Genomic DNA, 14,603 nt, shown 5'->3' on the forward strand with positions numbered 1-14,603 from the left:
TCTTACCTTAGGGTAAAAGATGACTGTGACTGTTTCACAAGAGTCTGGATTCCCCACCACCCTTGGGATTTGAATTCAGAGCCCTATGCTTGCTAGGTAGACACTCTATCACTTGAGATAAACACCAGTCCTTTTTGCTTTTAGATGTTTTGTTGTTGTTGTTTTATTTATTTTATCAATTGTGGAGCTTGAACTGAGGGCCTGGGCGCTGTCCCTGAGCCTCTTTGTGTTCAAGGCTAGCGCTCTACCACTTGAGCCATAAGTGCCACTCCTAGTTTTGAGTGGTTAATTGGATATAACAGTCTCACAATCCTGTGAACCACAATCCTCAGATTTCAGCCTCCTGAGTAGCTAGTATTACAGTCATGAATCATCAGCACCCAGCTTTTTTTTTTTTGTCGGTCATGGGGTTTGAACTCTGGGCCTGGACACATGTCCCTCAGCTCTTCAGCTCAAGGTGAGCCACAGTGCACAATCCTCAGATCTTAGCCTCCTGAGTAGCTAGGATTACAGGCATGAGCCACCAGTGCCCAGCAAGGTATTTTTTTAATTTTTATTTTATTATTATTATTATTTTTTTTGTCAGTCGTGGGCCTGAACTCTGGGCCTGGGCACTGTCCCTCAGCTCTTCAGCTCAAGGTGAGCACCTACCACTTGAGCCACAGCGCCACTTCCGGCTTTTTCTGCTTATGTGGTGCTGAAGAATCGAACCCAGGGCCTCATGCATGCAAGGCAAGCACTCTACCACTGAACCACCTTCCCAGCCCTTAAATAAATATTTTTTTAGGATATCTTTTAGATATTTTTATGCCAGGGCTAGCATCAGACCAAGATCCTCCTGTCCATTTGTAATCACACATAGCTGGGGTTACAAATATGAACAAGTAACAAACCTGGCTTCTTCCCCAGCCCACCCCTCCTTTTTAATTTGTTTGTACTGGTATTGGGGCTTGAACTCAGGGCCTGAGTACTGTCCCTTAGCTTTTTCCGCTTAATATTAGCACTCTACCAGTTGAGCCACAGCTCCACTTCCAGCTTTTGTGCCTGTGACTGTGCATGCGCTCATGCTTGCATGAGCAAGTACTGGGGCTTGAACTCAGGGCCTGGGGCTTGAACTTAGCCTGGGCACTGTCCCTGAGATTCTTTTGCTCAAGGCTAGCATTCTACCTCTTGAGTCACAGCGGCACTTACAGCTTTTTCTGAGTAATTTACTGAAGATAAGAGTCTCATAGACTTTCCTGCCCATTCTGGCTTCGAACTTCTATCCTCAGATCTCAGCCTCCTGAGTAGCTAGAATTACAGACTCATGCCACCAATGCCTATGTTTTGTTTTGTTTTGTCTCCGCCCCCAACCCCCCCTCCCCCGTGTCCGCCCCCACCCCCACCCCCAGGGCTACCACTGCTACTCCCAGCTTTTTGGTGGTTAATTGGAGATCAGAGTCTCATGGACTTTCCTACCCAAGATGGATTCAAACTGTTATTCTCAGATCTCAACCTCCTCAGTAGATAGGATTACATGTGTAAGTCACTAGTGCCCAGCCACTTCTAGCTTTTTGGTGGTTAATCAGAGATAAATGTCTCACAGACTTTCCTACTCAGGCTGACTTCAAACCTTGATCCTCAGATCTTGCCTCCTGAGTAGCTAGGATTACAAGTGTGAGCCACTGGCACTCAGCTTGTTTGTTGTACCAGTAATGGGGCTTGTACTCTTGCTTGGTTTTTAGCTTACTGATGTCACTTAACTATACCTCCACTTCCAGTTTTTTGATAGTTAATTGGATTTGTCTGTCATGGTTGGCTTTTCTCAAGGTCTCAGATCTTAGCCTCCTAAGTAGCCACCAATGCCTGGCCACCTAGCTTGTTTTTTTTAAGATAGGGAGTCTCCATTATACCTCCACCCTGCCCCGGGCTATTCTTTTTTTTTTTTTTGGCCAGTCACAGGCCTTGAACTCTGGGCCTGGGTGCTGTCCCTCAGCTCTTCAGCTCAAGGCTAGCACTCTACCACTTGAGCCACAGCACCACTTCTGGCTTTTTTCTGCTTATGTGGTGCTGAGGAATCGAACCCAGGGCCTCATGCATGCAAGGCAAGCACTCTACCACTGAGCCACCTTCCCAGTCCTGCCCCGGGCTATTCTTGAACCACACTCCTCCAGACCTCCACCTTCTGAGTAGTTGGGATTATAGGCATGTGCCACCAAAGCCAGCCACAAGAGTCTGAAAATTATAAAGATTTATTGGAGTTCTGGTTCATAAAACCTGATGTGAATCCTGGCTCTGCCTCTTACCAGCTGTATAACTTTGGGCAAATTAATGATCACTAACAAAAGTGGCGCTGTGGCTCAATAATAAGTTATTATTTGTGTGCTAACAGTAAGGTATTATTCACCCAGAACACCCATGACAAAGGGATGTAACACACTATTCTTCCAACAGCCCTGTGAAGTAGTGTTGTGGTGGTTACTTTTATTTTTTTTTGGTTGTTACTTTTATTATTATTATCTAAACATTATTTTATGCATATCTAAAGGATGCAATCTTAAGTATTTTACCCAAGGTCACACAGTCAGTTAGACTTTGGGTTCTCAGCTGTGAAGCAGAGCTAGTAGCCCTTACCCCACAGGATTGTTGCTTGAATTAAAATATATGGCATATGTAAGCACAGTGCCTATGACTGGCTCATTGAGATTGGAAAGGAGACAGGGAACCCTTTAAGAAGCTGCTGTAAGGAAAAGAGCTGGTGATGGCTTGAACCCAAATTCTCACTATGGGGGTAGAGGTAGGGGAGCAGATTTCAGTGACATTTCAAAGCTAGGCCTGTTGGCTACCAGTAGCTCACGCTTGTAATCCTAGCTACTTAGAGAGGCTGAGATATGAGAAGAGAGATTCAAAGCCATAGCAGACAGAGTCTCATGGAGGTGATTAAGGCTAGAGAGACTCAAGCTAGAAGAAGAAAGTGGTGAATTCCGTCTAGAGGTATCAAGTTCAGCTCATCTCTTACAGTTCAAAAGGCCTTGTCAGCTGGAGTGGAGTCAGCTGGATGTGAGGACTGCTGCTCACAAGAGCAGGTTGGGTGAGATACAGATAAAGAAGCTGGCAACATTTAAACGGCATTGAGCTGAAGGAGATGTGTAGAGCCTGAAGGGTTGGAAGGGTGAGGCCCATGGAGATGAGGATAGGGAAAGCCACAGGGCCTCTGTGGGAAAAGATGTGGGAGCCAGACATGATGGTGCTGGCCTGTAATCCCAGCATTAGGGAAGCGGAGGTAAGACAGTTTGAGTTGGACGCCAACCTGAGCTACAGAGTGATTTTGAGGCCAGCCTTGAGACCCTGTCTCAAAAAAAAAAAAAAGTATGGCTTGAGAGATGATGGAAAACCAAGAGTAGGTTGTTCCTTAAAACTCAAGGGCAGGGGCTGGGATGTAGCTCAGTGGCAAAGCGCTTGCCTAGCAAGCGCAACGTCCTGGGTTCGATCCCCAGTACCAAAAAAGAAAAAGACAAAAAAAATACAGTTAAAAAAACCCAAACAAAAAACTCAAGGGCAGGAAGGACTTAAAGGAAGAGGAAGGGAGACACCAAGTCCAAAGCTTTATTGAGATTACGCAGGATAAAGTCTAAACATTGGACACTGGGTTGATTCAGCAATAGGGAGGTCTCTGGTGACCTTGTGTGGACCAATCAGGAGAAGGGTGAGTACAGTAGTTGGGACAGGATGGGAAGAGGAATAGTAGGTGTGGTAAGGAAACTGAGGTAGACCATTCTTCCAGAAACTTGGCTCAAAAAGGAAAAAGAACAATGGAGTGAGGAGTTGCAGAGGGAGACACAGGGTGCACAGAAATATTTCTTTTTTATATTTATTTACTCATGTGTGTATGTGTGTGTGTCTGTCTGTCTGTTTTTGTGTCTCTGTGTATGTTACATAAGATCAAACCCAAGGCTAAGCAAACACTTTACCACTGATATATACCCCTTTGTAATCATTTGGTTAAGTCTAACTTTATACTAGATGAAATATAATACAGAAAATAACTCAGGACAGTAAGGCATACCTATAGTTCCAGTTAATCAGGAGGCTGAGGTAGGAAGATTGTTTTATTTTACTTTTTGTTGGTCATGGGGCTTGAATTCTGGACCTGGGTGCTGTCCCTCAGCTCTTCATCTCAAGGCTAGCGCTCTACCACTTGAGCCACAGTGACATTTCTGGCTTTTTCTGCTTATGTGGTGCTGAAGAATCAAACCTAGGGCCTCATGCATGCAAGGCAAGCACTCTACCACTGAGGCACCCTCCCAGCCCAGGAAGATTGTTTTAGACCAAGAGTTTACTACTAGCTTGAGTAACATAGCCAGACTCCATTGAAACACACACTCTCTCTCTCTCCAGATACTGTGTATGTGTGTACATATATATACATATATAGACATATCACACACACACACACACACACACACATCCATCCTAAATAGAAATCAGAGTAGGACTGGGCACTAGTGGCCTGTAATCCTAACTACTCAGGAGGCCGAGTTCTCAGGAGCACGGTTCGAAATCAGCCCAGGCAGGAAAAGTCTGTAAGTTTATTTCCAATAAACTACTCAAAAAAAGCTGAAGTGGCGCTGTGGCTCAAGTACTAGAGCATTAGCCTTGAGCAAAATAAGCTCAGGGATAGTGCCAAGGCCCAGAGCTCAAGCCCCAGGACTAGAAAAAAAATCAGAGTAAGAAACAGAACACTGCCAGACTTTAGAAGACTCCTCTTGGGGCTGGGAATATGGCTTAGTGGTAGAGTGCTTGCCTGGCATGCACAAAGCCCTGCATTCGATTCCTCAGTACCACATAAACAGAAAAAGCTGGAAGTGGCGCTGTGGCTCCAGTGGTAGAGGGTAGCCTTGAGCAAAATGAAGCTCAGGGACAACGCCCAGACCCTGAGTTCAAGCCTCAGGATTTGCCAAAAAAAAAAAAAAAGAAGAACCACCCTCATCCCCTCTTCCATATTGTTACACATATTATTTTTCTTTCTTGTTATATAATAATTGTCATTTATTGATATTTACATATTTTTCATTTTCTTCTGTGTGTGTGTGTGTGTGTGTGTGTGTGTGTGTGTGTGTGTGTGTGCTACTGAGGTTTGAACTCAAGGCCTCAGTTCTGCCTCTTAGCTTTTTCATTCACACCTGGTACTCTACCACTTTTTTGGTGGTTAATTAGAGATAGGAGTCTCACATAATTTCCTGCCCAGGCTGGCTTCAAATCACCATCCTCAGATCTCAGCTTCCTGAGTAGCTATGATTGTAGGCATGAGTCACACCATTGCCAGGCCACTTCTGGCTTTTCCTAGTTAATTGGAGATAAAAGTCTCATAGACTTTCCTTCCCAGACTGGCTTTGAACCTCATTCCTCATATCTGAGCATCCTGAGTAGTTAGAATTACAGGCAAAAGCCATTGGGACCTGGCTGTTTTTCACTTTTTTTATTTATTTTAATTTTAATTTGTTTATTTAGCCAGTCCTGGGGCTTGAACTAAAGGCCTGGGCACTGTCCCTGAGCTTCTTTGGCTCAAGGCTAGTACTCTATCACTTGAACCACAGCGACACTTCCAGCTTTTTTCTGTTTATGTGGTTTATGAGGAATTGAACCCAGGGTTTCATATATGCTAGGCAAGCACTCTACCACTAAACCACATTCCGAGCCCCTTGTTTTTTCATTTTTTTATATGAGTGATGAGGTTTTTGGTAATTCATGGAAAAAATCTGAAACATCCATCTTCTTTGAGATGGGATTTTTTTTTCCAGATGGGAAGTGAGAATCTGGCTGAGATTGAGAGTTGTTCTGTAGTTCTTACCATGCTACACCATACCAAGAATGCCTCTGGCAGCTTCCTCTAGTCTGTGTGCAGGTGCAACGAAGACAAGGGTAGAGTTGCCAGGGGGTTCTGCGGGGTAGGAGAGAGGTGCAGAGTGCTGAGGATGCTAGCAGCAAGCAAGGGATGGAAAGGCAGCTGTGGATGCAGACTTGGAGGAGGGTGTGCTGGGAAGGTAGAGAACAGAAAGTAGGAGGGAGCTGGCAGTAAGAAAGCAAAGCAGAGGCGGACTGTGAGTTCCACACAGGGTGGTGTCTGTGAAATTCCATGCTCTATCTCCACTGACTGGCACATGCTTGTTGACAAGCTGTCATTCAGTGAATAGTTGAATAAATGAGCTGAGGGTTTAAGGGACTAAGTGTCTCATGTAAAAAGCAGGTAAGATGGGAGTGATGGAGAGAGCCTGAAGCTTGTGGGTACTGTGGGTGCAGCTTAAAAATGGGGCATTATAGAGCAGGTGATAAGGCCAGGGCATTGAAGGTCTCTGAAAGAAGCAATCCATGGGAATGTGTAAGTCACCAATGAGTGCAAGTTACCCAGTCTTCAGAGTAAGGGTGGATACTATTCCTCAAACCGGAGTCCTTAGCCTTCTTGCAGCTGCATCTGTAGGGGGCGCTAGTGGGTTTGTTGCACAGGCTGACCGCTGGGCTTGAGAAAGAAAGCACAGTGTGGCAGAATTGAGCCTCAAGGGGGCTATTTGTAGAGCATTACCTTCTTTAAGGTAATGGGGATCAATATTCAAGAGATGGGGTGCCTAGGGAATCCTGAACATTTTGGTCTCTCTCCATGTTGGAGATGGACAAGGGATATTCAAGGAAGAGAGAGAGAGAGAGTGTGTGTGTGAGTGTAAAGAGTTGTCACAGAAATATTGAAAATTCAGGACTGGAGGTGCTATAGGAAGATGTGTTATGTGAGGATGAGACTCGGCCTTAGGATGCATCTTCTGTTAGAAAGGAGGCCCCTGGCAAGTCCCTGGGACCTGATCCTTTTCCCTGGGACTAGGTGGAGGGGAATACCCAGACTGAGCACCCATTTTGGGAGTATAAGAATGTGAACCAGGGCTGGGAAGGTGGCTCAGTGGTAGAGCGCTTGCCTTGCATGCATGACGCCCTGGGTTCAATTCCTCAGCACCACATAAGCCAAAAGAAAAAAGCCGGAAGTGGCGCCATGGCTCAAGTGGTAGAGCGCTAGCCTTGAGCTGAAGAGCTGAGGGACAGCGCCCAGGCCTAGAGTTCAGGCCCCATGACCGGACCCAAAAAAAAAAAAAAAAAAAAGAATGTGAACCAGGTGCTGGTGGCTCACACCTGTAGTCCTAGCTACTCAAGAGGCTAAGATCTGTGGATAGTTTGAAGCTAGCCCCGGTAGAATCGTCCACGAGACTCTTACCTCCAATAAACCACTCCAGAAAGGCCAGAAGTGGTGCTGTGGCACTAAGTTCAAGCCCTGGGATGGGCAAAAAAGAACAGAAAACAGAGTGAGTGTGGTACTGGGGCTGTGTGAATCTCTACACCCAGTTCCGTCTCTGCATAGCTTTTAGCACAGCAATACATAATATGCCCAATTCTCTACTCTCTTGTTGACACAGTTCCCCCACTTCGAGCACCCCAGGTTCACCCCTCTATACCTCAGCTATGTCCAGCCTTCTCTCGGCCCTTCCCCACAGCCACGCAGAGCTCCTTACTCGCACTGTGCCCCACAGCTCGCTCGTTCTATCCCTCCTTATTCATGCCCGTGTTCAACTCTCTCACTTGCACTTCTTGACCCAGCCACCTTCCGTCTCCTCCTGGAAAGGAACCTCTAGTCACCCTGGGGAAGCCAGGCAGGCCGAGATCTGATGCCCCCCTAGTCCGAGGACCGGTCCTGCCCCATCCTGGCGGGCTGAGTCAGGAGGCAGGAACTGGGCGGGGGGAGGCGCCGAGAGCAGCCGAAGCTCGGGCCAGAGAGGCAGGGAGCGCGCGCGCGGAGCCCGGCGGGGCCGACACCCACCAAGCGGCCCGGGCGGCGGGGACGCGGGGGGCCCGGCGCGGCCAGGCGCGGTCGAGGACCTACCATGAACTCCAAGAAGAGAGGTAGGACTCGGCTCGGGGCTGTGAAGGCTCCGGGACTGCCACCGGAGTGCAGTCCAGATTCTGGGGACCAAGAGGGCGTTTTCGCCAAAGCGAGTGCGTAGTAGTGGTAGGGGGCCCACCAAGGACCCCCCTCCCTCCGAAGGATTAGGGGTATAGGGGTGAAGGCGTGCGTCCGTGACTCAGTTTCCAGATCGGAGCCACGGGAAGTGGAGGAGGCGGGCCCTTCTCGGCACAGCCCCGCACCCTGGGAATCCCCGGCTCCCCGCAGGGAGGGCTCCAGCGTCGCGGCGCCGGGGAGCTGGGGGAAGGGGGGACGGTTGGGGGGGATCTGGGGGTGCAGTTTTCGCAGAGTCGACTGTTTGCGGGAGCCAAGCCCGCGCCGGCCAGGCCTGTCCAGCAACTCTTTCTGGGATCCGAATGCGCGCCCCGCCCCGTGACCTCCCGCAGCCTCTCGGGGTGGGAGCGCCCGAGTTTCTCGTCCACTTTGGAGGGGGGCGGGGGACAGGCCAGGGGTTGGGCTGGGGAGGCCGCCCCGCCCCCGGGTAAACAGGCGCTTCCGCACATTCTTCGCGCGCCCCGCCCCTTTCCTGCCCCTTCCAGCCGGTGGAGGGTCCACGCGACCCCCCCCTTTCCTGCCCTGCGGCAGGCGGAGCCCGCACCTCGCCAGGAAGTGGGGGCCGAGCCGAGGCCACGCTGAGTCCCAGGCCGAGTCGCCTCCGGCTGCCCTGTCATTAACGCCAGGGCCGACCAGGCTAAGAGTAGTGAAGCTGGAGCCCACTGGGGCAGTTGTTTCTAGGGACGGGATCTGGGACCCGGCCTCGGGGGAGGGACCTGGGACCCGGCCGCGGGGAGGGGGCCTCAGGGACCCGACTGGACACACACCCCGCCACCCCCAGGGAGCCCCGCGCGGACTCATTCCATGATGTCCCTGTCGGTGCGGCCACAGCGCCGCCTGCTCAGCGCCCGGGTCAGTAGGAGCCAGTCCTTCGCAGGCGTCCTCGGCAGCCACGAGCGCGGGCCCAGGTACGCGGTGGAGGGGGGTTAAGGGGGTTGAGAGAGTCAGATGGGGTCGGGAGTGGGTGTGTAGTGAGGGTTTGGGGGACTCTTGTTTGCCCCTTTCTAAAGACAGCTTATTTTTTATTTCAGGACCTCTAGGGTCTTCAGCCCACCAGGGCCCCCACGGAAGACCCTAACACTCTCTCGAGTGTCCAGGATGTTCTCTGTGGCTCATGCGGCCCCCAAAGTCCCACAGCCTGAGCGGCTGGATCTGGTGTATGCTGCTCTTAAGCGAGGCCTGACGTAAGCAACTCCTTCCCAGCAACAATCTCCCTACTCCTAACCTTGCCCCATACCCGAAAGCTGACGTAGTAGGAAGCTGAGGACAGCCTGTCTGTAAACGAACTTTTGTCACCTCTTCCCAGAGCCTACTTGGAAGTGCACCAGCAGGAGCAGGAGAAACTCCAGGGGCAGATAAAGGAGTCCAAGAGGAATTCCCGCTTGGTGAGTCGTAGTAGGGGTGCCCCTTGCCTTTGGGATGTCGGGGCTTGGCAGGGCCAGCCCTGCATGACAGTGAGGCTGTTTTCTGGGTGACTAGGTCCAGATGTGTGTAGAAAGGTAGTATAAGGAAAGGCTGGTTGAGGATGTTTCTATCCCCATTCTTTCCATTCTGCCTGGTCAATTGGTCATGGGACTTCAATTCAGCGCCTGGGCTCTGTCCCTGAGCTTTTTCCCTAGTGCTCTACTATTTTGAGCCACAGCACCATTCCAGATTTCTGGTGGTTAATTGGAGATAAGACTTTCCTGCCTGGTCTGGCTTTGAACCACCATCCTCAGATCTCAGCCTCCTGAATACCTAGGATTACAGACATGAGCCACCAGCTAGGGAGGCACACTTTCTGCTTAAGACCCAGTATCTGCTCACAGATGCTTCAAGTGTGTGGAGTGGGAGAGGAGGGTGTTAGACCTAGAGATGACAGCACATTATATTACAATGGTACTGAAGAGAGTCACAGTTTTTCATGGAAAAAGAAGTCAGGGATTAACAGAGGAGGAAACCTTTTTTTGCTGTCTTGAAGGATGGGTCTGGGTGGGCAAGTAATCTGGGTAAGGTCTTCCACATACCTCCTAAGTACCCCTTTTTATCTCCCCCGTAGGGTTTCTTGTATGACCTGGACAAGGTAAATGTTTATTGAATGGAGATGGAAGGGGTTGGCTCCTGGGGAGGGAAAAGGGCCTTGGGCCTCAGGCCCCTCCTGACTCACCTCTCCCCCAGCAAGTCAAGTCCATTGAACGCTTCCTGAGACGATTGGAGTTCCATGCCAGCAAGGTACTTGTGCAGCATGCAATCGGAGTGGGATGGAGGTTTGGACAGTTTAGGAAAATGAGGTTTCTAGGCCAAGTGAGAACCTCATGTCACCTTGCCAGATCGATGAATTGTATGAGGCATACTGTGTCCAGCGGCGTCTCCGCGATGGTGCCTACAACATGGTTCGAGCCTATAGCACTGGGTCCCCAGGAAGCAGAGAGGCCCGGGACAGCCTGGCTGAGGCCACTCGGGGGCATCGAGAATATACAGAGGTGAGAGATGAATGGTGCTCAGGTAGAGATACGGGGTGTGGCAGGGCTGGTGAGTGAGCATTGGTTCTTTATTCATTCCTTTCCCTACTCCTCCTTCTCAGAGCATGTGTCTGCTGGAGAGTGAGCTAGAGGCACAGCTGGGAGAGTTTCATCTCCGGATGAAAGGTACCAAGTTGTGGAGACTACTGGGAGGTAAGAAGGAATTATGTTCTAGCTCCCCAACATGGCTCATCTACTTCTCCCCCTACTTGCAGGGCTAGCTGGCTTTGCAAGGCTGTGTGTCGGTGATCAGTATGAGGTATGAGGATGTACATGGGAGGGCTGAAATGGAAGGGTTGTAACCCCAAGGGCTGACTCATCCTATTTCCCCAGATCTGCATGAAATATGGCCGTCAGCGCTGGAAACTGCGAGGCCGTATTGAGAGTAGTGGAAAACAGGTTTGGGACAGCGAAGAAACCATCTTTCTTCCTCTGCTCACAGAATTCCTGTCCATTAAGGTGATATATGTGTCCAGGTCCCTAAGATACCTTGGTCCTGTAAACCCCATGAACCCCTGTGACCCTCTTGACCCTGAGACTTTTATTCCTGTGATCTCCCTTCGTGGCTCTATGATTTCCTCATGAAATTTGAGGCTTCAAGAACAACCGTTGTAATTCCTATACTTCAAGGCCTCCTGACTGTGATTTCCATATAATCTTATGACCCTATGAATATTTGATGCCCCCCAGGAGCCATGACTCCCATAACCTCAATGACCCACCAACTTGGACCTCTATGATCCTCATGTTCCCAAATGGCTTTAAGCCTTCATAGTCTCATATCCCTGTAATCTCTGTGAAGATTCAGGCCTCAATTGCTCATAGCCCTTGCACCGTTATGATCCTATCATGTACTCTTTTCTACAGGTGACAGAACTGAAGGGCCTGGCCAACCATGTAGTTGTGGGAAGTGTCTCCTGTGAAACCAAGGACCTGTTTGCTGCCCTGCCTCAGGTTGTGGCTGTGGACATCAACGACCTTGGCACCATCAAGCTCAGCCTAGAAGTCATATGGAGGTTGGTGGGCTTAAGGGTTAGGGGCAGGGCCAGGAAGATTATGGCATAGCTAACAGCCTATTTACTCCTTAGCCCCTTTGATAAGGATGACCAGCCCTCAGCTGCCTCAACTGTCAACAAAGCTTCCAATGTTACCAAGCGCTTCTCTACCTACAGCCAGAGCCCACCAGACACCCCTTCGCTTCGGGAACAGGCCTTTTATGTGAGAATCATAACCCAGGCCCAGACCTTTCTATCTCCTAGAGGCTTTTCAAAGGTAATCCTGAAATGCCCTTCCCTCTTTCTCAGAACATGCTTCGGCGGCAGGAGGATCTGGAAAATGGGACAGCATGGTCTTTGTCATCTGAATCTTCAGACGACTCATCCAGTCCACAGCTCTCAGGCACTGCCCGCCACTCATCAATCCCGAGGCCTCTGGTGCAGCAGCCTGAGCCCCTGCCCATTCAAGTTGCCTTCCGCAAGCCTGAGAAGCCCCGTTCTGGGCCCGTGGATGAGGAGGGAGCTGTGGCTCCAGCCTTGGCCAATGGGCATGCTCCCTACAGTCGGACCTTGAGCCACATCAGTGAGGCCAGTGTTGATGCTGCCTTGGCTGAGGCTTCAGTGGAAGCTACGGGCTCAGAGAGCCTGGTCCCAAGACCTAGCCTGCCTATATGCCCAAATCCCACCCATGGGGAGCACCCTACTAATACTCCACCTGCTCGAGACACTTGCCATTCTGCCACAAGCCTCACCCTCAACACACCCAGTCCTGCCCCCACATCTATGGACCATGCACCATCTGCACATCCTGACTCAGTTGATAAGACCACAAACTCTGGCCCTTCTGGGCCGGGAAGCCCAAACACCACTATAAGCTCCACCCATAGTGCCATAAGCCCTGTTAACAGTATTCAAAACCTCACTTCCATTACTAGAGGTTCTGTACACAAGCCTGTGCTTTCTACCCTCACTACTATAAGCCCTATCTCTGATACTACAGGCCAATCCCAGCTCATCACAAGCCCTACCTACACTATACCAAGCCTCACACATACCACCACAAATATCACCCATACTACTGCAAGTCCCACCCATGCTACCCTAAACTGTACCCATACCACTATATGCCCCACCCACACTACTCCAAGACCCACCCATACCACTGCAAACCTCACACCTACAACTTCCACCCATACCACTGCAAGCCCAACTCCTACAAACCCCACTCATACCACTGCAAGCACCACTCCTACAAGCCCTACCCATACCACTGTAAGCCCCACTCCCGCAAGCCCCACCCACAAAGCAAGAATGTCAACTAACGCAAGTCCTACCCCCAATGCTATGAACCAAGTCCAAACCACCCCAAGTCCCACTCTTACAACTGTAAGCCCTTCCTCCTCTCCGGACCTTGAGGTGTTCTCCAGTCCCTCTGGAGATGTCACACTCCCCATCACCAAACCCCTGCCCTGCAACAACCCAGCCTTGGCTCCTTGTATTCAGGCAGACCCTGTAGTACCCAGTACCTCCTTCCAGAGTCATGCCTGTTCTGACTGGAAACCCCTCACAAACCCTGACCCAGACCCTCCAGAGCCCAACCTTAAGAGTTTAAGCCCTCCTCACTCACCCGTAGCCTCTGCACCCCAACATTCAGAACTTAATTTGGCCACAGCTACTCAAGTTCCAGCCCCAGTAACAACTGGAGGAGCTGGAGACAGGAGGCTGGAGGAAGCCCTGGGCACCCTAATGTCTGCCCTGGACGACTATCGTGGCCAGTTTCCTGAGCTCCAGGGCCTGGAGCAAGAGGTCACTCGGCTGGAGAGTCTGCTCATGGTGAGGAAGGTTAGGCTGGTCTGGGTGGCCTGGGAGGATGACCAGCTAGTGGCAGCAGCTCTTGACTCCCTTCCCAATTCTAGCAGAAACAAGGCATGACTCGCAGCCGGGCCTCCAGTCTCAGCATCACTGTGGAGCATGCTTTGGAGAGCTTCAGCTTCCTCAACGAAGATGAGGATGAAGACAAGGATGGGCCAGGGGACAGGTAAGGGGACTAGGCGAGACTGGAAGCCAGTTGAGGGGGAAGAGATAATAAAGGGCAAGAGGTGAGGCATTGCCAGGCAGAGGAAATGCAGGTGAGTTGGGAGAAAGGCAAGATGGGGTGAGGTGGAGCCAGGGAGGAGGGCACATGAAGATGGATTTGCTGGCATGTCTGTGTACACTCCTCCCGTGTATACCTCATGTGTCCTTCATGCCGGTGTCTCCCATACCATCTGTCCCTAGTGCTTCTGGCCGCCCTGCTCCTCGTCTCTGCAATATCTGCCTCCCCCACCGGTCCCCATCAACTCATGTGCCTTCCACCCCTCCTCTTTCCTTTGGCCTCACCCGGGACCTACCCTATGAAGAAGCTCCTCCAGTGCCGCCTCAGGCACCCCGCATCTCTCAGCATCACCCCCGACTATCCCAGAGACCCCGGTGTCTCAGGTCCCAGAGTGGCCATTTTCAATTGCTATTTGAAAGTCGTGCCCGATCCCTCCTTCCTCGACTGCCTCCCAGGTTACATTCTCATGCTCTGCGTTCCTTTCAGTCTACATTTTGTAAACCATCCCCCCTGCAACCCTACTCTCACCCATCCCAGCCCCAGCATCCCCTGCAATCCTAGCTGGTGTGGCACAGGGAAGACTGATTAAAGACCCCTCTACCCCTGCTGGTCACACCCCTCCCTCCTGGAAGTCTTCTGTGAACTTACCCACTGTCTGATGTCTGTGCATGTGTATTCTTCCATTTGGGGATAGGAGGAGCTTAATAAAAATAAACTCTGGTGACCAGATGGTAATGTGTGCTTCTAGTGTGGTTGACTCCGTTTTTCTCTCAGGCCCCCAAGCAATCCAGAGGCTAGGACTGAGGACAGCCTAGACTCACCCAGTGCTCACCACCTCAGCACAGGGTGTCCAGCTCTGGATGCTACTTTGGTTCAACATCTGTACCACTGCAGTCGCCTCCTGCTGGTGAGGCTAGTGGTATTTCCCCCTCCCTTCCCTTTTATCCCCTTGCCCCAGAGAACCCTGCACTCCAATCCTG

General features: G+C 50.8%; 1 protein-coding gene across 4 annotated transcripts in view; it reads left to right on the top strand.

Annotated features, from left to right (window-relative positions):
* The window catches only part of Fam65a (family with sequence similarity 65, member A), a 28,514-nt gene that overhangs the window by 11,661 nt on the left and 2,250 nt on the right, over positions 1-14,603 (top strand). For 2 of the 4 annotated variants that reach the window (XM_013012916.1, XM_013012915.1), the window contains exons 2-15: positions 8,814-8,940; positions 9,064-9,216; positions 9,339-9,417; positions 10,071-10,094; positions 10,190-10,243; positions 10,342-10,494; positions 10,596-10,659; positions 10,749-10,792; positions 10,867-10,992; positions 11,401-11,549; positions 11,622-11,751; positions 11,838-13,361; positions 13,445-13,566; positions 14,398-14,530. In XM_013012916.1, coding sequence (XP_012868370.1) covers positions 8,837-8,940; positions 9,064-9,216; positions 9,339-9,417; positions 10,071-10,094; positions 10,190-10,243; positions 10,342-10,494; positions 10,596-10,659; positions 10,749-10,792; positions 10,867-10,992; positions 11,401-11,549; positions 11,622-11,751; positions 11,838-13,361; positions 13,445-13,566; positions 14,398-14,530 — 2,859 coding nt within the window. In that variant the 5' untranslated portion in view covers positions 8,814-8,836. Of the gene's footprint in view, positions 1-7,843; positions 7,918-8,813; positions 8,941-9,063; positions 9,217-9,338; positions 9,418-10,070; positions 10,095-10,189; positions 10,244-10,341; positions 10,495-10,595; positions 10,660-10,748; positions 10,793-10,866; positions 10,993-11,400; positions 11,550-11,621; positions 11,752-11,837; positions 13,362-13,444; positions 13,567-14,397; positions 14,531-14,603 lie in introns of those variants that run through there. The other 2 variants (XM_013012911.1, XM_013012914.1) reach the window with 2 other exon arrangements.

The sequence above is a fragment of the Dipodomys ordii genome, unplaced genomic scaffold (genome assembly GCF_000151885.1).
Source record: "Dipodomys ordii isolate 6190 unplaced genomic scaffold, Dord_2.0 Scaffold18, whole genome shotgun sequence".
In the NCBI taxonomy this organism is placed as follows: Eukaryota; Metazoa; Chordata; class Mammalia; order Rodentia; family Heteromyidae; genus Dipodomys; species Dipodomys ordii.